Genomic DNA, 24,142 nt, shown 5'->3' on the forward strand with positions numbered 1-24,142 from the left:
CTTCTGGGTTAGGCCTGTTCTACCCCCAGGTGGGATGGATGGGGATATGCGGCATGGGGTTGCATAGAGAATCCCATGTATACTCAGCACGTGATGCTCTTGGATGGGGGTGGTTACGCAGACTAGCAGCAAACTAGGCACTTTGGAGACTTTGCTGGTGGAAACAGATCCTTTGAATCTTAAAAGGGTATTTAGATGGCCAAGTTCTGAGTTAGGTCTGTACTTTTTAGCAGGTGAAGGCTCAGATCCACCAGGATAATTGGGTGCCTGACTTCTGTGTTGAATCCAAGAAGTCTGGGACCTACACGCGTCAGTGGATCTCAGTTACAGTAATTTTCACTTTTCAAAAGTGAACTTTTCAAAAGGGAACTTTTTCAAAAGGGGACTTTGACTTATTTTGGAAGACCACATGCTTTCAGAAGACCAAACCTGGACATTTGCTCACTTTCCATGCGTGCTTACAAGCGTAACTCCTGCCTGATACCAATTTCTGCAGGAAGACAGTGCTAGGGTTGTTCCTGCGGGCTTGGCATTTGCATGTTTGTGCCAAAAAGTCTTTGGCACTGGGATTCGACCTCAGGGACGTAACTGATGCAGGGGAGCATGCGTCTGGCTGAAGGAGACCCCCATGATGAGCAGAAGATGCCCCGAGTGCTAGCGGCAGCTCCGCAATTGTGAGCTGATGTTATTCATAGGAACAATTATAAGATTGGCTCAAGAAGTGAGGAGACGCATGCAACTCAGTTGTTTTTTAAATAACTTTCATTGCCAGTACTCATCCTGCCCAGTAAGCAACAAAAATCAGAATATTATTAAGGAACGATAAAAGAAGGAATAAAGCTCATTGTTACTGATCTTCCAGGATGGACAGCTGTCTATTTGCACAGGTTTATGAGAGGTTCTTTGAGACCAGTTCCCCGGTATCTGAGGCAAACATGAATCTCCTCTTCTCAGACACTTCCTGCAGGTTCTCTGAGAGAGCCCAAGAAGCCTGCAGGTCAGAGGTTGAAATTCATGGTCACAGGCACATATAGCAGAGCAAACATCAATCCGAGAGATCAGATCTGCTTGATCAAGGAATGAGATGTGTGGACATTGGCAGTGCCACCTCACTTCAGTATTTCTTACAGTGACATAAATACTAGAGACTGGACATAGTCATTTCTTTATTTGAGGCAGCGGGAGTTGAAAGACCCAGAATGGTACAGAAAGAGCAGTTCTGTGGCTCAGCTCAGCTTCAGGCTAATTACTGAAAAAATAAGCAAACACACCTGAGAAAGCAGTATGTCAGAGCCTGGAAAGTTTTGCAGGGACTTAGAGTACCAAGAGTTCACTTGGAGCTGGACTTGTTACAGCGCTTGTGTTCCTATATGGTGGTAAAGAAAAGACGCTGCAGATCAACTACCTGAGTAATCGCTTCCTTCAGAAAGGTGGAAACACCAGACTTCGGAATCTGAGCAGTGCAAGTGCCTGGAAAGACTCTGAAAACACGATATCCCTCTGGAAAAACTGTAAGTATTACTCTTGTCTGAATGATTAACTTTATTCTAACAGATTGCTCCAAGATACTAAGGAGTGGCAGGAGTGGATACACTAATGCCTAGAAATGTAGAGGTTTTTGCAACCTTTCATGAATGTTTCACTTCCTTCCCTGCCTTTTTTTCCTCTCATCTAACAGTCCTGAATGTTTGCCTTATTCCTCAAAGAAAAAAATTGCCCCGTTTTAGCCCCACAGGTTTCTGCATGGGATGGGTGGACTACAACATAGTTGATTTGCTAGACCTCTGGAGGAGGCACGTCTCAGGGAAAGGAGCTCAGTTTCTGTCCCCCATCTTGTCTCATGGGATAAGAGAGCCGTGATTTATGTCCCTGGACTGGAGAGAGGCTTGCAGTTAAGTGCTTTGACTGACTAGAAGGCTCTCCTGGAGCAGGAGGATCCAAAGGATCACACGATCCCCAACCACAGCAGGGCTGTGAGGAGGCAGAGTGGCTGCGGTGCTGCAGCTCCGTTGGGAAGATACAAGATGCCCACCTGTCACGTAGAAATGTCAAAAGGTCACCACGCTGGTTTTATTTTTTGAGGGAGAGAGCTTCTGATGAGTTTCTAACCTGTCCCGCCAGTTGTTTCCCCCAAGTGCTGGGAATTACCAGTTGCATCTGGTCTAGCAGGAGCTCCACCTTCCTCATTTTTCCATCTGTAAAATGTGGACGTTACTGGGGCCACCATAAAGATTGACTAGATAGGTCCGTATCCTGAAGTCATTTCTCCCAGTGACTTCAGTGAGATGCCCAGCCCAGAACAATGGCAGGATACACGACCCTAAACATTTCTGCAGTGCTTTGAAAGATGAAAAGCAGTGACTTTTCTACCTATGTCAGTGGAGGGGCAGAGAAACTTTTCATGATGTTTACAGCAGACGTTGCAGACATTATACATAAAAACATGGGAAATGGTGCACTTTTCTTGTAGAGAGATAATCTTTAATAGATGGCAATGAGGAAATAGAGGCATTCATACACAAGAGCCTACCTCACAGAGGGGTACGTTTCCCTGACTAACATGGTCACAGTCACAGATGTTTCCTCCAGAGCCAGAACTGCTGCATGGGGCTGTTCCTTCTAAGGAACCGGAATGAGAGAAATCCCAGCGCATGCTTTTCCTCCCCCTCCTCAACCCTTGCTGCAGTTGTAGAGAAAAATGCAGAGCCAGTGCTAGATTTTCAATGGAAGCATTTTCTTCAAAACGTTCGTTTCTCCCTTTGGAGCACTATAAGACGATTAAATTTAAAACAAAAAAAAAAAAAGACGTGACTTGAAGCCAGTATTTAACCATCCCTTTCCCCAGATATTTTATTGGTCTCCAATGATAATGAGCTAAGTCCTCTGTCCTTAAAGACTGCTTTCTGGGAGGGAACCAGGGACAAATGTGAATGGAGGCGCTGGAGGGCTGGATGGGGACCTGGCTGTGACACAGGAGCAGGCTTTGCTGTCTTCCCACCCTGATGTTGAGACTTTTTTTTTCCTTTTTCTCTCCATGGAAACAAACAATCTCTGATTCTTGTCACTCAGAGGAGACTACACAGCAAGATGGCTTGTTTACTCGCCGTTGTCTTTGGTGGATTGAAGCTGTGTGGCCTTGTCCTTGTTCCAGGAAATGCATGGACATAGCTGTCTGAAGGAAAACCCTCATGATTGTATAGTTTTCAGTGCTGAGTGGCATTTAGCCACCTCGTTTTTATTGTTAGCAGATCACAATGTTGCCTCACTGCGCTGTGCCACACACCACGCTGTGACTAATATCATTCAACAAAAGAAAATCCCCTCCAAAGTGACCATGTTCTCGAGCCTAATGGAGCTGGTGGAGGCTCCATTCATCCGATACAGTTTTCTCTTTGCATCTCTCCCACAAGTGGGGATAGAAGATGAGCAGAGGGGGCAGAAGCACTCTGGGAAGCTCATACACACACGCTGTAACACCTAGGGTGGTCGCTGCCGGACTCTGCACCCTCTCAGCTGCCATGAAAGTTGAGCTGGGTTTGCTCCCGCTGACCAGCCTCCGGAGCTGTTCAGCATCTTTCCCCATTGAACCCTTAAAAAGAGGGGCATGCAATAACAACATCCTAACTTGTTTGTGCCATGAAAGGAGCTGGAAAGAATGCATCGAACCACATGACAAGCGAGGACATCAGGCTGCACAGAGAATAGAAAGACCTCATTTTTAATTACTTCTGAACAAAGTTGGCTCAGTAAAGTATTTCCCATTGTACTGCTGAACTTTTCTTCTCATCACACAGCAGAGAAACACAGGCTCTTGTGCTGCTGCAAGTGAACCAAAATCAAGTCAGTGTTAGGGATCACTTCATTTCCTATTAAATGCAGACTGCACATCTATCACAGGCATTTTAGACCTCTTTTTTTCTTCAGCACCCAGGCACTTCTTTCTCATTGTAAATGTTTTTATCATGAGAGTCGTAAAAAGCAAGGATATCCCACCATTCATACAGAAGGAGACTGGGGGTTAAGTGCTCAGAAGTACATTCTCTCCATTGTTCTGGGCATGAGCGGTCACCAAAAGGCAATTACAGAGAACAGGGTTGAAGCACTGAGGCTTCTGCAGTCCTAGACTAGCGCTTCAGTCACAGCAATAAAGAGGGACTGTAGGGGCCAATATCCACCTGAGATTAGGCACAAACCCTATCCATGATGTAGCCAAGTTCATCCTAGGTGCTAGCACCAGGGCCACAAATACAACCAGCAGAAAATGAAGAGTTATTATTTTAGTAAAAGTTCTCATCTTTAAAGCTTGTTAATTCAGACTGTAAATTCTTCAGGGCACGGACTTTGCGGTTTGATTGTTGCTAAAATATCTTGCGTAGGCCTGATCTGGGCCAAAGTGAAACATAAGCAGGCTTCAGTTCCTCGAGTTTCATTATGAGATCAGAGTCTAAGGATTCACTAAAAAGCATTACATTTCAGCTTTGTGGATTCAGAGAAAAGTCAGAAGTGACTCATGTATAACTGATGTCTTCCTGACCGTGCAGAGAGCCTGAAACAATAGATCTAAGAGATGCAAACTGCCCCATTCACTTTTTCTTCAAAATCCTCTGTCTCCCCAAGTAGAATTTTGGTCAGCCTGCAAGAAAAAATCCACATCATACAGCTAGAGATGCCAGAAAGCCATGTAGGCGTGTGCCTTGGGCAGTCTTGCATTACTTAATTAAACAGCAATTTAGCATCTTGCATTGAAATGTCTCTTAGCTAAAGATGATCAACTTCCCAAGCGGCAGTAAGGGCATCGTCCTTGTCACTGCTTCTCTTGCTGGCCAAGACAGAAATCACATTGACTTCAGCATGTGCAAGGTCAAACTCCTACTGAATGTGTTAATATACGGTGCATTTCAGACAGTACGAGCTATACAGTGGTGTACCTCACAGGTTAGCTTGTAGAACAGCTTTGCTGCAAGTCATGCTGCCTTTTTTTTTTCCTTTCAAAATGTAAATGCTTAAGTTCCTACAACATCACTTCCGGTTCTCACTGTGGGAATACTATATCAATCCATAAATGCGCTAGGACTTGTTCCGATTTTTCATCTCGAAAAGGGAGAGGTTACGTTCTTCAGTCATATTTGCCAACAGAAAACCCTGGTGAAAGTAAAGCACCCACCCTAAACCTGCAGGAGTGTGGGGAAGCCACACCTGATTTCTGATGACTACTGCTCTGCCTTCATATAACCTCTTACTACTAAACCCTCCGCAGAGGCTCTGAACCCTGGTGAGCCTTCTGTAGCTTCAGGTCCTATTTTCAGCAGCTGCCTGTACTAATTCGCTCCTGCATGATGTTGCTCTTGATGCAGAGATGACAAATGAACTTGTACCCACACACGTTACTACTGATTTGCTGAAGCTGCTGATACAGATGGGTTTGCAGTGGGCTGCCAAACTCCGACCTGGAGCAGCTGCTACCTTGAATTAAAAACAAGCTTTAATGACTTTACGATGCCAAGGCCTAGAGGACCTCGCCATTTATTAACAACCTGGATCAAAAAGGACTACTTAAATTGGATATTATCACAGCATCAACATTATTCCAGTTCATTCGAAATGCTAATGAGTTGTCCGTTATCTTAAGCGTATAGTAATTATTTTTCTTTTCAGAGCCTAACTGCAGTTATATATCTCTGTCTAGTTAATATCTTCCCAGCAGCGTGGTTTGGACTGTTAATTGCCTTTTGGGAAAGTAACAGGTTATTATGTATTGCTGTGAAATGTGACCTCACAAAACATAAGACTGAAAAAAGTGACAGGCTGGAAGATAATTACAGAGGTTGGCTACATGGATATAGATCTAGCACAGCTCAGGCTCTGGAACCACAAACGTAACTCCCCTGGCATAATGTAAGATTTTACTAGGAGAAGACAGAGAAAACCGGGTATGAATGCCTCTCTTTCATTACCTTTGGAGGTCAGCTGACCTGGAACTATATGTTGTGGTTTCTGGCAATCAAAAAACAGAGATGACCAAGGTTAGCATAAAAAGATATATTAGGAATACCTTCAAGTATGTATTTACACATGAATACAAATAACTTATCACTTATAAATTTCTTTTGACTCATTCTGCCTCAGTGAAAGCAAAAAACCATTATTTTCCTCCCAAAAAAACCTATGAGGTCAACAGTGGTTATTCTTATCTGCACTGAAACTTCAGAGATTAAAAAACACAACACAGAAATAAGGCAGAGGATGAAATTCCCACAAACCAGAGAAGGCTGGTTCAACCTGCAATATAACAGGGGAAGTTAGAGACAACTGAAGTTTTCCCTGGCAGAATAATGCTTTTTAACTGCTGAGGTCACCTGGGCATCATCACCAACGCAAGCAGTATTGCGAGAGTCAAAAAGAACATCACATGATCATGTTGCTTAACTCGCCATCATTTGGAAGGGGAAAGCAGTGATGTGTAAGTATTTTTTGATTTTCTTTCCCCTGCTTTCTAAGCCAATGATGTAATGAGTATGTTTTAGTAGTAGCATAACCCCCGACTCCTATCCTTGAAGCACACAACTACCGAAACAAGATGCAGAGGCCTCTGAAGTGCTCACGTCTGAATTCATACTAAGTGACACTGAAAATAATTTTGAGCTGGAGGAAAAGAGAGCATTTAAGAGCACAGCACTGCTTCTTCAGAAACCTCTACCTTTGCTGACCTTACAGGAAGTTGAAGCAATGCTTTCCTTGAGTCCCTCCTGGGCAGAGCTCATGATAACAGAATTTTTTATTTAATACTGTATGAAATGTCTGACCCTTGAGGCATAATAAGTATATTTTAAGTACATTAACAGTACCCTCAGGCTAAAAAAAGTTTCCAACTTATATGTTAAAAAAAAATCCATTTGGATGCTTACTTTGACTATGTGCCCAGCATCAATGGCAAAACTGCTTCTGTTTAGAAAGGATGGTTCAGCCAAAATTCAGCTTGTTTTTCAGGAATGAAGAACTGAAGAAAATATAATAAAAGCCATACCACATAAATCATCATTCTCCTCTACACTGTAAGTGTTCATGTGTGCGTAAAAAACTTACTTTAAGCTAGTAGTTGATAGCACTTCTGCAAATAAAATTTGTCAGTGCTGCTCCCTAATGCTCATCACTGTCTGCTGCTGTGGGTGCAGGAAAACCACACTGGTGGTGACAAAGACACAGCAAGAACAGGCTTTGCTGCTATCTCCAGCAACTTTTCAAAGAACTAGACTAATCATCAACAAGTTTTGACTGTGGTTTGTCTGCTTTTCATTTCCACTACAATGATTATCTATTAATGTAATTTCCCAGAGGCAATAGAATCACACCACATTATAAGAGACAAGACAATCAGGAAAATAATCTGTTTTATAATTATCTACATCCATCAAAAAGGCACCTGAAGTGTTTTGGGGGAGAAGTAGGGGAGAAAAAGCTTCCTCTCCCAGACTGAAATAAAACATACAAAGTTTACAGAGGGCTGAATTAACAAAACCAACCTGAGAAGGGGGCTACCTTCTCTTCCATCATGCTAATAGTTATTATTAGAACTTGGGGGCTGAGACAGTGTTTTTACAGCAGTTCTTCAAGAGCACAAATAGGCCAAGGTCCCTTCCCCCATTTTTACGAAAAAGATGCTGAAAACTCACATCAGGCAAACACCGTTTCTTAGTAAACATAGCTGTAACCTTTAAGACAGATTTTCTGCAGCTGGCTTTAAAGCTCACAAGCACAAATCTGCAGGTACAATCTGTAGATGACAGAACATAACCACCTCGCTCCATGTGGCTGCGCGCAGCTACCAAAGGGCAGGTTTTTGATCCAGGCCTAACGGATGTACACTCTGAACAGCAAATCAAACCAGGGCCAACGAAAAACAAATGCACAGAACGTGGGTACTTTGTGGACAACCATTTAGAGAAAAGGCTCCTCTGTCATCCGTCTTGACAAATGCACTTTGCATGTACAACTGCAGGAATGGGGCAGGCAAGTCAGCTGTGAGATGTATGCCTCATTTGTTTCAAAAGCCGGCTTTTCCTTTGTTGTTTAGCCTGCAGAAATCAGAGCCTATACTAATAACCTTGAAAACTTAGGTCAGCTTCTTGCAAAACAATAAAAGCACGCCTTTTTTTTTTTCCCCTCTATTCAAATTAATTTCTAACTATTGATTTCTACTTGCCCTTTGTTTCTCTGATTCTTGGCCAGCTCAACTCGCAAAGTATTACCCCCGAGGCTCAAGCCTTTCAAAGAGGATACAGCACTCTCTGCGGCTGCTTTATCCTTGTAATCGAGAAAAGCCCTGTGCTGCGCTCCCTGCCAATTCACTTTTAAAGGAGTTGCACGGAATTCCCTTAAAGCATATTTCAGCTCGCTCACTCTTACGTTGGGAGGTATGTTCCCCACATACACAGTAGTAATCGTGCCAGATCCCTCTAATCTGGGACTTAAAGAATCACTTTCAACGTACTGTTGTCCCATTTGAGCCGAGCCCATTGCAGCCTGCGGTCTTGTATTTCCAGGCATTGCCTTCTCATTTAACGCTGCTGACTTGCTGGCGTTTGCCAAGTCTGGATGTTCGTCTTGGAGGGTAACATCCTTGCCTGTCTGTTTCTCTTTGTATCGAAGACTCTTTAGGATGGGGATTTTTGCCAGCATCTCATAGCTGACCTATAAAAGGAGGAAGACAGATACAATTATGAGAGATTTTTCTTCCAGAAAAAGATCACCATCAGGACCCATTTGTACCATAAAAAGAGTGGAACTTTAGTATATTGCTGCCATTCGAAGTGCCAGAACATTCAAAATGTTACTAATTGTTGGCTGGATTCTGAAGATGCTCCCTAAATACACACTGCAGGACAAAAATAAACATTAGTTACTCTTTAAGCGAGCAGTACAATGTAGATCCAGCAGGAAAATCAAAACCAAACTCAGAGCTATGCGATTTTGACATTTATTTATCAGGGCGTTTTCAGATTTGCATTCTCATTGTTATCCCTTAATATTTGCTTTGACCGAGGGCCTGTGCTCCTGCTCTGGCAGGATCTTACATGCCTACAATTCATCAGACCATCAGGCACTTTCATTCTGCAGACCTCCTTGCTTTCTTTTCCCCCCAAAACAGGATATCCCGTAGGCTGGGTCATACAATGAGGAGGGACCATGGTGTTAGCTTGCAGCTGAGGAGCGTGCCTTGTAGCGGGGCTCCTACGAGTGTGGGCCCAGCTGGAGGCACGTTCTCTGGTTGTGGCACATCACCACAGCCCCTCTCTTGCCATCTGACCTCACACACACCACCCGCAGCTACTCATCAGATCCCACACCACTCTGCTGGGTTGGATCACAGAACGGAAGAGTGTCCAAACACTTACTTCAAAACTGTGAACTCTCTGTCCCTCCATCCAGCCCCAGTTCATAAGCAGCTTTTCTGGAAGGGCTCTTCCTCTCAACAGCTGAACCCTATCCATCTCAGGCATGAGATGCCCCAGGCTGCACTCAGTGACTGGCAGGAAACGCAGTGGTTCCCTAGCTAATGTGGTCTAGCTCTTGGCTTGCAGACTGCAGTTGGAAGCAGCAGTAATTCGTACTTGGCTGCTGGACAAGCAGAACATCCATCAACACAAGATCCAATTCTTAAATTTAGGGAGCAAAACAGAGCCTGGGGAAGTGATGCCTGAGCTAGCAGAGTCCCAAGCTAGTAGCCCACACAGTGCGAGCAAGCCACTCTCGCAGGGTGTTGTGCCCAAGAATATGAGCCACGACCTCGGCAGGCTGTCCTGGACCAGCACCAGTGTACCCTGGCTAGAATATGCCTGCAGGGCTCAGCTCAGAGCCCCTGAACTCCTGGTTCTACAATTCTGTCAGGGGGAGTTTCAATCTAACTGCACCACGAGAAGTGTAAAATTCACAGATCTCTAGGGAAAGGAACCCAACTCTGACGTTACTGGAGTAAAATTGAAGACAGGGTGGGGGCAATGTTAGGCTTAGGTAACAGGAAAGGCAGTCAGCAGGAGTTTCTTAAATGTTTCCAGGCAGGACTCCTCTTCTGAGGAGCAAACAAGTAAGTTTTACTTCAGGCTGAAATTAAATACATACATTTCCACACAGCCCAGCTCCGCCTTGTTAATATAATATCAAACAGCGGAACAGAGCTAACCATCACGGGCAGAGGCAACCTCCATTCTGCGACACTGCAGACCCACAGACAAGGTGTTTGGGATCAGGCCCTTTAAACAAGCAAACTTTACGGCTGAGAATAATTTCTGTACAAATCTGGCCTGATCTGGCAGCCAGTACAGAGAGGCAAGGACTTCCTCTGGGGCTCTGGGAGCCTCAGCACTCTGAAAGGTACATGCCATTTTCAGATTTTGAAGACTTATTGCTCTGTGGATTCCTGGACTAATTTGTTTCTCTCAGCCAGGAATTCAGACTGCTGGGTTTGACGGCAAACTCCCCTTCCCTGGGCAATACAACATCAAACCAATGGCTGAAGCCATCTTATTTTGTTTTTACTGGCCAACAATTAGGAACATTTGTTGTCCTCTGTCAAATTTCTATGTGAAATGTAAGCTCTATGCTAATTAAACCAAACAGGAAAAACATTTTTCTATTCTCATGCAACTAATCACTCCTGGACCCAAAGAACAACCTTAACCTATTACCAAGTGTGTGCACAGTTCCTTTCACCCTGAAATTAAACTCAGCTCCTAAGGCACAGACGGGGGGTTTTAGCTAGAAAGAGCAATGCTACCAAGAGCGAGCCCTCACCCACTTTGCAGATTAAGGGAATCGACGAGCAGGGCCACTCAGAGGATGGATCTGGAACTCCCTGTCTCTCAAGGACAAACTGAAGAGAAGATTTAGATAATCCAGGGTCAGCATACTTTCTAAAAGAGAGCTCAACTGGCCAGGCTGCAGCACTGCCTCTCTTCTCACTGGAGTGACCAGCAGTTTTTGGTATCTGCCTGGAGCTCCTGGTTCAGGGTCCCTACAGCCTCAGGCAGATGTACTTGCAATAGCATGGATGTCTTCAGAAGGACTACGAACTAGTTCTCTATAAGAGCTGAAGCTCTGACCATCAAAAACCACCACAAAGCGAGCCTATCATTACCTGAAATGCAGCCCTGGGTAGGCATACCAGTAAGAAGCCTCTAAGCAACAAAGGCAGTTGATCTGGCACTTAGATTTGTTTGTAAAAAAAAAAAAATCTGGAAAAAAAATATATTAAACTAGTTCTGATACTGTCAACTGACATCCTTCTGCCACAGAGCGACAGAGAATTCACCTTTAAGACTATTTTCCCTGGGGTCTAGGAGAATCTTTCGTCTGGGCCAAAGCTTTCAAATCCTTCCCTATTTCTCGCTCCTTTTATGTCAAAGAATGGTAGAAAGACTCAGTTTAGGAATTCAGAATATCATTTCACCACCTTTTTTGGGGTGCAGGGGGTGAGAGACAAAAGGGCAAAAGGGGCAGTGGGTGGCACAGGAGGAGAAAAAACTTGCTCTGCTCTGTTGCAAAATACCAAACAAAAGAACTCCTTTGTGGTAGTACAATGTGTTGCTAATTACGATCACGAAAAAAAGTTTCTTTTGTCTTGTGAGCTGGGGAGGATTGCAATGATTTATTTCCATGTGGAGAGAGTCCAAAGATATTCCTCCTCTCCTTCAAACAAGCTGCACGTTTCTTGGTCCTGTGCCGGCTGGTCACTCCTCCCTAGCCTTGCTTAGCACTTAGAGCTAAGCCAGGATGCAAGGGACTTGGGCTCTGCCCCGCGCCTTGTTGATCCCGTTATGCGGACCTGGGCAACCTCAGTGGCGGAAGCTCCTTCCCTTGCTCCCCCTTTCCCTATAAAGTCAGAGCCAAGCCATTTATTGATGTTTGTAAACTTTGTATTGAGTGTTGGGATTTAGATGATTGGCTTTGGCAGCGAAGCCAGCTGAAGAAGTTTCCTATTATCCCTTGACCACCAATTCCCAGGCCACTTCCACGCTTCAGCCTTCTGGGGTCGGACAACAGAAGTGCTTCTGGGGCTGTGCTATGAACTCAGTAACTGAAGTGATTCAGGTTAAAAATAACTCCACCAAAGGCAATTAATCATTTAACAATCCTGCCTACTCCCTGCCATGGCTGGGAGAGCCTTGGGGAAAGAGGACAGCAGGGTAGATGAATTCTTCTGGCACACAATTACCAGGCTATGGGAAAGGAGCTGAGAAGGGAAATGTGGCCCCTCTCTGACAGAAACCTGAAGAAAACAGACTCTGGGATGCTGTCTGCCAATAAAAATCTCCCAGCACTTAACCCTGAGCATCCACTCTTACGACACCTGGTTTGGTCCCAAAACAACGTAGTGGCAGATGGACTTCTGCAAAGTCTCTGCTGGAACGTCGGGGCTCTCCTCAGCCACTGTTATTCCAGAAGAGCGAACGTAGCCACTTTCAATATTTTGCTGGAGAAAATGAAAGATGTGTTTGTCCTCTGACAGAATGAGTAATGCTGACCCCTGATACAGTGCAGGCCAAGCCAAACACTGCTTTGATTTCCCTGGCAGCAAAGGCAGTGCAGTTCTGATGTAGGGCCCGTACGGGAAGGACAGTTACAGATTGGAGAGGATGCTAAGTCTGTTATTTAATTCTGCTTCTCATAGCTACCCATCTGGGCACACCAAATGATGGAGGAACACGTGGCTCATGATGGATACAGGTGTTGCTGCCCTGCCCTGGAAGGCTGAGAGCAAGACCAAATGATCTTTAGTAGAGTAGATCCACCAACCCTTCCAAGTAACGAGGCTGGAAGGCCAAAGTGTTTGCAAGATTCATTTCTGCCCACCGTGGGGGATGCCTGACCCAAGACTCCTCATAAAGGCCTTCAGAACAGAGCCCACTTCTCACGTTGTCTCCTTAATCAGTTGCTCGTTTCAAGGAGCGCTCTGCTCACAGGGGTTTAAAGCACAAAGCCAAGACAGCTAGGACGGGCCAGCACAGTCGAACGTTTTGTGCAAATGAATGATAAAATGTCCAAATATGTGCACGCAATCCGAGGGCATATTTCTGGGAGCTGGCAGCCCATGAAGTCTGCGAGTGTCCCTCAGGAGAAACTTATGCAACCCACATTTGGAATCCATCAGCAAAAAACCGAGTCCACGGACTCCGCAGCAAGGGTCAGATTTGCAAAGGTGTCGAGATGTTTAACCACGCGTGGAAGCCTGCCCTGCTCACGCTATCCCTCAAAACAAACCCACCCCAAAAACAAAACAAAAAGCCCTAGCTAAACCGACAATAATTTTTTTTTCTGATGGCAACAGCATGCCCCTGCTAAAAGTTTTGCCAGCTTGAGTGTGTGAATTTTTTGACCTCTGAAACAGCATTATTTTACTTTCCAAACATTCTATCACAGACACAAATCAAAAGCTGTTTGTTGTCAGTGTCTCTCTGCCACTGCATATTAAACTCTTTCAACATCAGACCCAGGGATTCTCCTAGTTCATTTTGTTTTGGGAAAAAAAAATTTCCTGCTTCTATAAAATTCTCAGCAAAAGAGTGAATAAAAAAAAAGAAGGAAATGCTTGCTAGAATCTAGTGATTTTTCTACCAACTATTCTCATTTCCCTCTTCATGTCCCCAAGTATTTTAATTGGTCTGTACAGTTTCAATTTAAAATAAGCACAGCACAAATAACTTCACAATTGCGACACACACAATTGACAGCGTCGCAGATAAAGATCACAGCTACCCATACAAAATACTAAATGAGAAAGTAAGTTGGTTCATGAATTTAGAGTTCCCAGAAACAATGGGGCGGATTTTCGAGGCAGATGAAGCCAAATAACTCTCCACTGGTATCCAAATAAAGTTTTCCAGAGTGCTCAGCTCTTAGCGGCCCTTGCTGCCCTCCAAGAGCACTTACACATTTTTCAAACCCCTCAACTCCAGTGCAGAAAGCTTACCTGTATACATGCTCCAGTATTGCCTTTGTAATTCAGATGTGTTTCTAGAGTGCCTAGCACTTATTTTGATAATGCTTCCCTGGTGCTAACACTGTAGCTCTTATATTTCCTTTGAAGTCCTTAAAAATCAGCATTTCTACGACAAAAATCACAGTATATAATTATTCGCACCTGTTCCCATACTTGACTCACTACTTCCTTCCTACACAGCATGTAAGGACCACAAACACTCCAAGACAACACAGTGCCTCTTTGAGCACAGAAATCTAGCCTGGAGATATGCATTTTGTTTACTCTGTAGGTACCCTTTTACCTCATTATGAGCTGAAAACAGAGGGTACCTATTAACGGCTATTTATCCTAACAGCTTTAGGAAAGCACATCCTTTACAACAATTCTTAGCAGTAATCCCATGTTTGCAAACACCTTTAATTAATTTAAGTCATTGTCTTGGCCTGATCCAGCGAAGGATGAATTTTTTTTTTTTGCAATGTATTTTACACATCGCCCACCTTAAAGCAGTTAAGCTACTTTCTGTTGACAAAACACCATGTTCAGAAGTGGGGTATTTATTTACTGACTACCTCTTGATTCGTTTAGTTTTGCTGAGAGGAATAGGAATGCAACAGCAAAGCCAGGATTTGAAGGAGAAAAGGATGTAGAGAAAAAGATGAGAAAATAATGTGGAAGCATCCAGGTAAAGCTGATGGACAAACACTTAAATTGCCTCCATCAAATCCTACAATTTTAACAACCTGACAATTAACTAGACCTCCCACCTCCAAGACCCTCTGTGCAGGAGTAGATCACAGTTACCTCCACAGCCACAAACAACATATATACAAGTCGCTCAGTTCCCTGTGAAAGAATAATGCTAAATTATTTCTTCATACAGACAACACTTTGCTGTTGTCCCAAAATAACAGAAACAATTATCCCCACTGACTAGCGTTCTCCAATATTACCTAGTCAACGCAAGCTCTGAAGAACAGCCAAAAGCTGTTTTATATGTTAAATTAACATTCAAACACTAAAAGCTCGGTCGTGTAAAGAGCTCTGTTCTCAGTGAAAGCTGTAAAAAAATTCAGTGAGAGCTGTATTTTTCAGACACCACCACTAACGCAGAGATTACTATAGAAAAAACTTTCACAACGACACACAAACTGGCTGAAGTCAATGTGGTGCAGGCTTTAGACAGAAGCATCTCCTCAAGCTTTAGAAACAAGGGGTTGCGACAAATACTTTGTAAGCTTTTGAGCAACATTCTGTAACACAAATCTTGACTTTTTCTTTGCAAAGCAAAGAAATGCAAAAGAAACATTGAATTTGATAAATTGCCTGGGGACTGACTTGACTTTCTACCAACGGCAAAAGCCACACAAAAGATTCAAGGGCCCCTGCAAGAGACTGTGCCCCAGACCCTTAAATAGTGTTGCCAGCGAAAGGAAGGAGATGGGAGCTGGGGGGGAAGCGTTAGCAAAGCTGCTTACTGAGACTGGTCTGACAGTAAGAGAGACAGACTATAATCAAAAGTATGTTGGCAAGATGGATAGAGCACAAGGAACAGGCCTTCAAAACAATTACATTCAATAATACCCTAAAAATTATAATTCAAAAATAATTCAATGGAAAAAATGCACTAGAACAGAGAAAGCTTTTATTTATTTAATTTTAACCTCAAATCCTCAACCACAGTCAGGGTAAATCACTCTCTCACCATAGGAATAAAAATAGTACTGGCTAGAATTGTTTGTTGTAGATACATTACCTTAACAAATGCAACTTTTTACTTTGTTAATCACTTGCCAAACAACTGATTTCCCTGAAAGCATTCACCAGTATTTCTCCAGAGCTTTCTGCAAAAAAAGGGTACGCTATGCCTCATTTTAGCATTTATCCTGCTACCCAGTCGTGCGGGATTAGGTCTTCTCCCTAACAAGATGACTTTTGGAATGAAAATCTAATGACAAAGAAAACGTTTTCACAGAACGCAATTCCAGTAGAATAATTTCCTAAATGCTTTTCCAAAACCATTTTTGAAACCACTGAAGTTTCTGACGATCTCCAGAAAAACAAAACCAACACGCAACTCCAAACCCATAATACAATCATTGTCAATAAATAATGATACGTGATTTAAAACAGTATCAAGTCACTGTTCCTCCACCTGAAAATGAGCTCCGGTTACAAATTCATCTGTCCTCCGGAAGCCAACCCCATACATTCGCTATGTAAACAGCAACGTACCAGCCACTAAGTCACGCTTTTCTTTTAGAACTGGAGCAGCATGTATTCCACCCATTCCTCACAGTCTAATGCCATAAAGTTGTCTCCAAAGTACCGCCTTCATAAATTGAACAGAGGCAGTTTTATTAAGCACTCAAGAATTAGATATAAAACGAGATGGAGAAGTCCCTCGTCTTACATAAGCTGTTATACTGCAAACAACTACAAGAACTGATGTCTTTCTTAAAACTCCATGAACGATGTTTTTGGCAACTCTCACCCTATAATTCATTTGATACCGTAACTTCAGCTTCAATAATATACTTCGTCACTATCACCATCTACAAACCACTGAATATTTATGCTGTATTTTTGTTTCATCTAACAAACACATTTGCTCCTTTTCCAATTATTTCCAAAGTAACCAATGTGTTTATATCTAATTTTCCCTACGGGAGTAAAAATGGGGAACTTATCAGCAGAATATTGGTACCAGAAAACCATTGTTAACAGAGGTAACTTGCCTTATGCCATATTATTCCCTGGGGTTTTGGTCGTTTGCAATTAGTCTTGATAGTTCTTGTTGGTGTGAGTATATAATCAACGGTTAAATCATGATCATCAAGAAGCTCTTCTGCTATGTCGAGCACCTACAAGAAGCAAGAGATTTGTTAAAAACAAATTCATTAAAATTGCGCATGAATTCCTGATGCCTTGTAACATATGCAAATCTATTAGTGACCCTGGAAACAAAGTAAAGGTGCTACCCCAAAATCATTCCAAGCTGTCACTTCAGAGCAGATATTTTATCTTACCTGGCAGTCATGCACAATAGTAACTACAGGTGTCTCCTCCTTCACTGCTCCCATTGACACCATCATCGCGTATTCCATGTCTGCATAACCTTCACCTTTTCCAATTCTCCAGCCTAAAACACACAAAAGCAAAAGGTGATAGTAGACACAAACAGCGCAGTGGAAAGAATGGTAACTGTCAAAAGCATGAAATTAAACTAAGCACTCTGCAACAGATAAACCAAGCACAGAGTTATAACCTGGCAAGAATTCAGATCAACGTCTTTCACAGAACGCAGCTTTACTTTGAATTAAAACTGAAGTTAAATTAAATGTTAGTTTCAACAAACACTTGGAAGACGCCAGGATCCTCCCACTGAGAATAAACCAAACCCGATCCAATTTGGTTAACACAGCAACCTATTTACCCACTGTAATTAGAACCACCTACTCATATCAAGCACAGTTTAACTTCACGTAAGTAAAGAGGAATCTGGGTCACATACAAAGAGCATTTTATTTTTAGGCAATGGGTGAAGTCAACAGATATTTTTTCACCACCAGCGGTTCTTCAAAAGACTAGAAAATGCAAAATCTGATCCCCAAATAGGTACTGAATCAGCAGCTGCAACACCCTTCCTTTTATACAGCCTGTTAGAGCAGTGCAGGCCTCTGAACACGTTGGTCTCCCTGCTTCCTTTAAAGAAAAAAGAAAAGCTTGCCTGAGTAGTTCTACTGAAGGCCAGAACAGTGGCCTGCATGCTCTAAACCACACTACTGCCTGCCCATCAAGTCCCGGTGGCACTGTTGTAAACCAGGCACTGAATCTTCCTGCTTGGACTAGGATCAGTGATTTGACACACAGAAAAGACAAAACTTAAGGCCGCAGTTAAGCTCCAAGGAGATTTTCAGGTCTGTCAAAATGAAGATGTAACATTGAGAATCACAACCTTAACACCCTCCGCCGGGAACGCTTACAAGGTTTTATCTTACCTTTTTCAGAGACAGCCACTGATCCTACAACAACCAAGTCCACTCGTACTTTCCCATCAAGACCTACAGGCACACTGTATTCTTTTATACCCTGCAAGAAAAACATAGCTTTAGGTTCACACAGTGCAGAGTCTTCCAATCAGTGAGGCTGAAATCCAGAGTATTTTGATAAATCCAAGTGACTCCCCATGTTTCTAAGTGTTTCTACCATGTATAGCCAAGTTGTAAATGTCTGGAAAGGGATTCCCTCTAGGGAATCCTAGAATACATTTTCTACTACAGTGACAAGGATTCTGGCACACTTCAGGGAGAGCTAAGGGAGGTGGGCCATTTTCTAAACAAGGTTGCTTTTTTAGGATCAAAACCTTGTATTTGAAACCCTTAATTCAGCATCTATTTCTGAAAATGAGGGCAAATGAAACTTACCCTCCTACTCCTACGAAGTGAAAGTCATAAAATATAGATTCACGTTCACGAGCAACGCCAGAGCACTACAAATTCTTAAATTAGCTCTCACATACCGATCACAAGGTTAATTTAGACAGCTACAGCCTGAAGATGTTAAACTGTACCCAAAATGCACAACAAGGTGCAGATGCTGGATTACTCTCCTCTTCACACTGTATACACGGCACTGCCAGCATCTCCAGACCCAAATCTTTAAAAGCATATTCCCAAGCTGCCTACGTGTTCCCTGAGACTGCATTCCTCAACACTTTGCTGTGTGATCATTATTCAGGATGTGCCACTGCCAAGCTAAGCTATCTTTACCCAAACTTCCTAACTACAACACCGATGAACAGAAAAACACATTATTCCTGACAAGTGACAAGAAAAGCCTTACATAGCCCTGGCAACCTTTCTTAATTCCTCTTGCCCCCTCGCCCCCTTCAGGCTCCTCTCTAAAGGACACATCCTAATAAAACCCTGTCCAGAGCTGCAGAAATTAAAAACAGAACTTTTAGCTTTCAAACATCAGATGTTTAGAACTTAAAGATACCTTGGGATTCATTCACTCTTAATACACATATACAGCATAACAAATCTTTTTCACAGCAATTCAACCTTGTGCTAAGTTAATCCTCACAATAAAAAACCACAAACATTTTCAGGGTGAAGCATATAACCAAAAAGATTGGTAACTTTTGTATGACTTTAATAAGGCTCGCTATGCACTTCACAGCAGCGTGCCACAATCAGTTTGCACAGTGCTTTGTCAATATAAACTAATAGCATTTCTTCCCCAAATAGGCTTACTAATGAATAAACAGACGTGATGGTAAGATCCTAGATCAGACACGAGGCCTGAAGCAGGTCAAAAGAAAGGTCCCTTTCAAAAAAGCGCTCTTCAACCCTGAAAAACTTAATTAATAACCTTAATAGAACTTCCAACAAAGAAAGTTGCTACTAATTACCATCCACTTACAATCCTCAGTTGTATACTAGGTTACCCTAGAACTTTATTGCGTTTAGCAGGAGATAAAGAAGGCAATAAAACTATCTAGCAGAACTAATCATTTTGTACAAGTTAAATTATCACATCAAATAATGATGCATGTAAACCAAGACAGGTTTCTCTGCCAAGTGACTTTAGCTATACAGTATGACATTTTAACACCAGAGGGCAGCAACGCACCACGTTTCAAAGTAAACCACTACATACACATTATTTTTACACTGCCAGTTGAGGCAAATGACAGAATTTATGCTTCTTTAAAGTTAAGACTGTAGAAGAACCAATCTTTTCTATTGAGTAACTCCAAGTATTTTATTGACCAGATCAGGCAAAAACTGTAAACACTAAAATACTCCTTATAGGGTTTACCAACTCAAAACCGCAAAAATAATACAGGAATAATATTTATTAGAAGCTTAAAGATCCAAACCACCTATGAAAGTTGTTCATAATGTTCCAGAAAGCATTCACAAAATATACTGTTCTATTAATAAATTAAACAGACATGAAAAAAAATAAATTGCATCCTGACTTCAGCGCTGCCAAAAGAGTATTTCTGGTGGATGCGTACACAAAACCAGGAGCAACGCACTAACAGAACAAGGTGTCAGGTAGCATCTGGTATTCCAACTTCTAGTTAGACTGTCATAGCACAACTCTCCTCCACATGTTAATTCAGACTTTGCCCGTTTTGTGTCCCTACTTGAGAAGTAGCACATATCCGCAGGATCTCCTTGGTGGCACCTGAGGGTGGAACAATCTGATTGAACAGGCCACTTCTCAGACGGGGGGTGGGAACCAACAAAGTCTTCCTTGCCTGTGAAGCAAAAGGAGTCACCACATTAAAATGAGGCGGGCTCGTTTTACACAGAAGAAACATTTTTTCTGTCCCATAGATCTCCATGTGGCCAACCATCTTATTTGCTATGAGTCGTTCGCATCGGTGACTGTGTAGCGGTTGTAAAGGAATCCTCTCCACTACAGTACAGCTTCAGACAAGGAACTATTTAAAAAATACAGGGCAAAACATGCCTGTTGGTCTAAAGTATGCGTGCACAAATAAGGTACTCATGATAATACGCTGACAAACATTCATGGGTCTGACATACGTCCTGTGATAAACGTATGGCAATTTGAGGCAAGGCCACCTGACGTGTTTCTGGGAATTAGACCACGAAACCACGGAAACAGCTGCTGTTCCACAGAAGTGTACTACTTTACCAGAACTCTACGTGCACCTTTGTAGTTTGCCCAAAAGGCAATGATACGCTGACATGAGCAGCCCTGCGAAGCTCAGGACTGGTACAACTCCTGCAGGAAAAATGGCAGGAGTTGGCCACAAGGTGCTGCCAAGCACCGCACCATTGTCCCACTCTCCTCCTCCTCAGGGGTGCAAGGCACTCAGTTACCTGCAGCGCGGCTAGCCGAACGCCTTCCAGAGGTTTATCAGGATCCACTTTGATCACACTTGCTCTGCTGAACGCATCGAGCTCTTTAATAGAGCAGCAAGCCTGGTGGGACCCCTGTGTGAAGAAAGGAATCGGGAGAGAAGGGAATGCGTTCACTTACTTCTAGTGTTAGAAAGCGAGCATTCTTCTGGGGAGCATCGGGATTTATTTTTACAGTATTGGCAGCTTTGAACTCCTGTAAAGCCAGGAGCCTTGTCGCAGCATGAGAGGCACCCTGTTTTCATAAAATAACCATGCATCACCAAGGAGTTCAAAGCAGAGAGGAGAAATTTTTACTCTTTCATCCTGTAGAGACGCTAACTTCCCATGATTTTAAACATGAGGGACACACTGCTAATTTTGTGATCTTCTCTATGGGAAGGAAACACATACCAACAGTGGCTGAAGGCTCGACTAACATCTTGCAGGCCACAGGAAAAAAGGGGATCTGGATACACTCACTTTGCCTAAGCTGACTCCGTTCACTCCTGACTCAAAGTTGGAGGGCAATTTCCCTTTTTAGACAATGAACACAAACAGGTTCCTTTAAACAAAAGACACAGAGGCTGGTTTTGGATGAACCACTTTCGGGACGAGTCTCTCTTTGCAGAGCCTATATGGAGCTCAAGAAATTAAGTTCTTAGAGTGAGGTGCGAAAACCTGGTGAAACACAAACAAAACGCAGTGCACGCCTGCCACAGCATCTGCGGGAGATCACGGAACGGCTCGGGTTGGAAGGGACCTCAAAGATCATCCAGTTCCAACCCCCTGCCATTGGCAGGGACACCACCCACTGGATCAGGCTGGCCAAGGCCCCATCCAGCCTGGCCTTGGGCACCTCCAGGAATGGGGCAGCCACATCCTCTGGGCAGCCTGTGTCACTGCCTCGCCACCCTTACAGTGCAGAATTTCCTCCTAATGCCTAGTCTGAATCTCTTCTCTTTTAGTTTAAGACCATTCCCCCTCACCCTATCACTACCTGCCCAAGCAGAGCCCCCTTCCATCCTTTTCTTTATCCCTTTTAGTACTGAAAGGCTGCAGCGAGGTCTCCCTGGATGCTTCCCTCCTGCAAGCTGCACACCCCCGGCCTTTCCTCACAGAGGCACGCACCAGGCACGGCAGAGCTTTGCATCTGATGACCCGCAGCACACCAGAGGCGCACGGGGTGACGGTCTCAGCTCTCTGCCGCCGCCACCACGATCGCCACCTCCATCACCTCCTCCACCACCACCGCTTCCATCACCACCTCAACCACCAGCTCCACCTCCGCCGCCTCCCTCCTTGCCTTCACTACCTACCACCACCTCCAGCACTCCCACCACCACCACGCCCAGGACCTCCTCCTCCTCCTCCTCCACCACCCCCAGGACCTCCTCCTCCTCCACCACCCCCAGGACCTCGCCACCCCCACCCCGTACCTTGAAGTTGGGGATGCGGCCGTGCACGGGCCGGGGTCTCTCCGCCAGGCCGCTGCTCTCCAGGTAGCCCCACACCAGCTCCCGGACGCCGCCCTTGGATGTCCCTGAGGGGACGAGGGGGGGGCAGCGCTCACCTAGAGCCCCCCCCCCCCCCTCAAATCCCCTCAGCCCAACGGTCGCCCCCCAACGGTCGCCCTCGCGCCGCCCACCCCCCGCCGTGACGTAACGCCCCGCGTGACGTCACGCCCCCCTCCCCCCCCGCCGTGACGTCACGCCCCCGCGCCACGCCCCCGCCGCTCACCCGCGCGCGGCCCCGCGCCCCCCTGCATGGCGGCGAGAGCCGCCCAGGGGTGGGGCTTCCGGCCCCGGCTTGGCTCCGCCCACCGCTCCGGGAGGCTACGGCGGGGCGGAGGGGACAAACAGGTGCGAGGGCGAAGGGGAAATGGGGGGGGGGTAGTAATAGGAATAGGGAATAGGAGTAGGAATAGGAGTAGGAATAGGAGTAGGAATAGGAGTAGGAATAGGAATAGGAATAGGAATAGGAATAGGAATAGGAATAGGAATAGGAATAGGAATAGGAATAGGAATAGGAATAGGAATAGGAATAGGAATAGGAATAGGAATAAACACCCCAAAGAGAAGCCCCCTCTCCCGCCATAGCCCCTTCTGCAGTGCCACATGCCGTGAGGAAAACCCCAAGCCCAAGCCATGGGCCTTTCCCCGAGTCATGCCCCAAAATCCCGGCCATGTCCCTGTGCTTTGCCAGCCCCCGAGGGGCCGCGTCTTGACGTGAAGTTCAGAGCAGAAATCAGGGAGAGCTTCTGTACGGAAACAGGGCGCAGCACAGCCCCCCAGGATCCCATAGCATTCCTTTCAGTCACGTTATACCTGGAAAAAAGCACACTTCTCATAAAGTAAACTCCCAAATCAATTATTTAATCAGTTATTTTTCCGTTTAAAGTCATCCAGTCATACATAAAGCACTACCCAGCCTTTACGTGGGATTCCAGGTCCGCCAGCTTCCACGAAGCACCCTTCTCACACGTGTTTAATGGGATAACAAATGATTTATTCGCACAATTTATTATTTATGGGACGGATGCATTCCCCAAGCACCCCAAGAAAAGCAGAGCGGGACAGGAGGGCCGTGGGAGCGATGAGCCGTGGCTTTGTCTTAAAGCGTGTCAGGGAAGGATGGGACATGGCTTTGGGGTTCGGTTTCTGATCTGCTTGGCTCGGGTGCTGCCGATACACGTCCACGGCCGGAGCTGACTGTTGCTCTGCCAGCCCAAAAAGCGGAACAAATTAGGATGCTCTTCTCTGAATAGTTGCAGATGTATCGCCGGGCAGATGCAAGCGCATTTTCTTTCTGGGGCTGCTGTCGGTTGCCGAGCTGTTTTTTTCACAGTGCAAAGCAAAGGCTACGGCTCCACTGGGCCCGGCAGTCTTTCCCCCTCCAACGATGTGTTTTTCAAGCTCAGACTGATACCGTGGACTTGGGCTAAACGCTGTGGTGAGCCTGGGGCTTCATCTTCCCACCGAAACCCCTCGTCAGCATTTGGAGAAAGAACTCGGAGCCCTGGTTCCGCAATGGGGTGCGCTTAGGAAGAGCCTTTTCACTACCTCCGAGTGCTGCTGGAGCCAGTGGGAATCCGTCCAGGCATAATAGACCACCCATGTGGAGCTGGGCCTAAATGTTTGAAGCTCATTCCTCCACTTCCTACTCACGGAAAACTCCCAGCGACTTTGATATCTCAGCGGGGAGTTCGGGATTGGGCCTTTGGTGAGCAATTTATGGCCTCTCTGTAAGTCAGCCTCGCGATTTGCGCTGCCGGCAGAGGAAA

At 44.7% G+C, this 24,142-nt stretch overlaps 1 protein-coding gene across 7 annotated transcripts; it reads right to left on the bottom strand.

Annotated features, from left to right (window-relative positions):
- Nucleotides 1-538: 538 nt before the first annotated feature.
- Nucleotides 539-22,681, bottom strand: MTHFSD (methenyltetrahydrofolate synthetase domain containing). Of its 7 annotated transcripts, none has more exons than XM_035543517.2 (10): nt 22,600-22,677; nt 22,299-22,402; nt 20,842-20,955; nt 20,136-20,249; nt 17,977-18,067; nt 17,005-17,117; nt 16,714-16,839; nt 8,489-8,688; nt 5,955-5,994; nt 539-991 (listed from the first exon to the last, which is right to left on the bottom strand). In XM_035543517.2, the coding sequence occupies exons 1-9, from the start codon at nt 22,625-22,627 to the stop codon at nt 5,979-5,981; spliced, it is 906 nt and encodes a 301-aa protein (XP_035399410.1). In that variant the 5' UTR covers nt 22,628-22,677; the 3' UTR covers nt 539-991; nt 5,955-5,978. The 7 variants fall into 7 exon arrangements, with proteins under 7 accessions (XP_035399410.1, XP_050569185.1, XP_035399408.1 ...); XM_035543515.2 differs by lacking the exon at nt 539-991 and adding an exon at nt 1,264-4,633; XM_035543516.2 differs by lacking the exon at nt 539-991 and adding an exon at nt 1,266-3,819.
- Between the last annotated feature and the right edge of the window lie 1,461 nt (nt 22,682-24,142).

The sequence above is a fragment of the Cygnus atratus genome, chromosome 12 (assembly GCF_013377495.2).
Source record: "Cygnus atratus isolate AKBS03 ecotype Queensland, Australia chromosome 12, CAtr_DNAZoo_HiC_assembly, whole genome shotgun sequence".
NCBI classification, from domain to species: Eukaryota; Metazoa; Chordata; class Aves; order Anseriformes; family Anatidae; genus Cygnus; species Cygnus atratus.

Excerpts from the sequence above, each read along its gene's own strand:
- MTHFSD (XM_035543512.2), bottom strand. The coding sequence starts at position 22,627 with ATGCAGGGGGGCGCGGGGCCGCGCGCGG. Across the intron at positions 16,840-17,004 it reads CTATTGTGCATGACTGCCAG|GTGCTCGACATAGCAGAAGA; the intron begins GTAAGATAAAAT and ends TGCTTCTTGTAG. Across the intron at positions 8,689-16,713 it reads AGGGAATAATATGGCATAAG|GTCAGCTATGAGATGCTGGC; the intron begins GCAAGTTACCTC and ends CTCCTTTTATAG.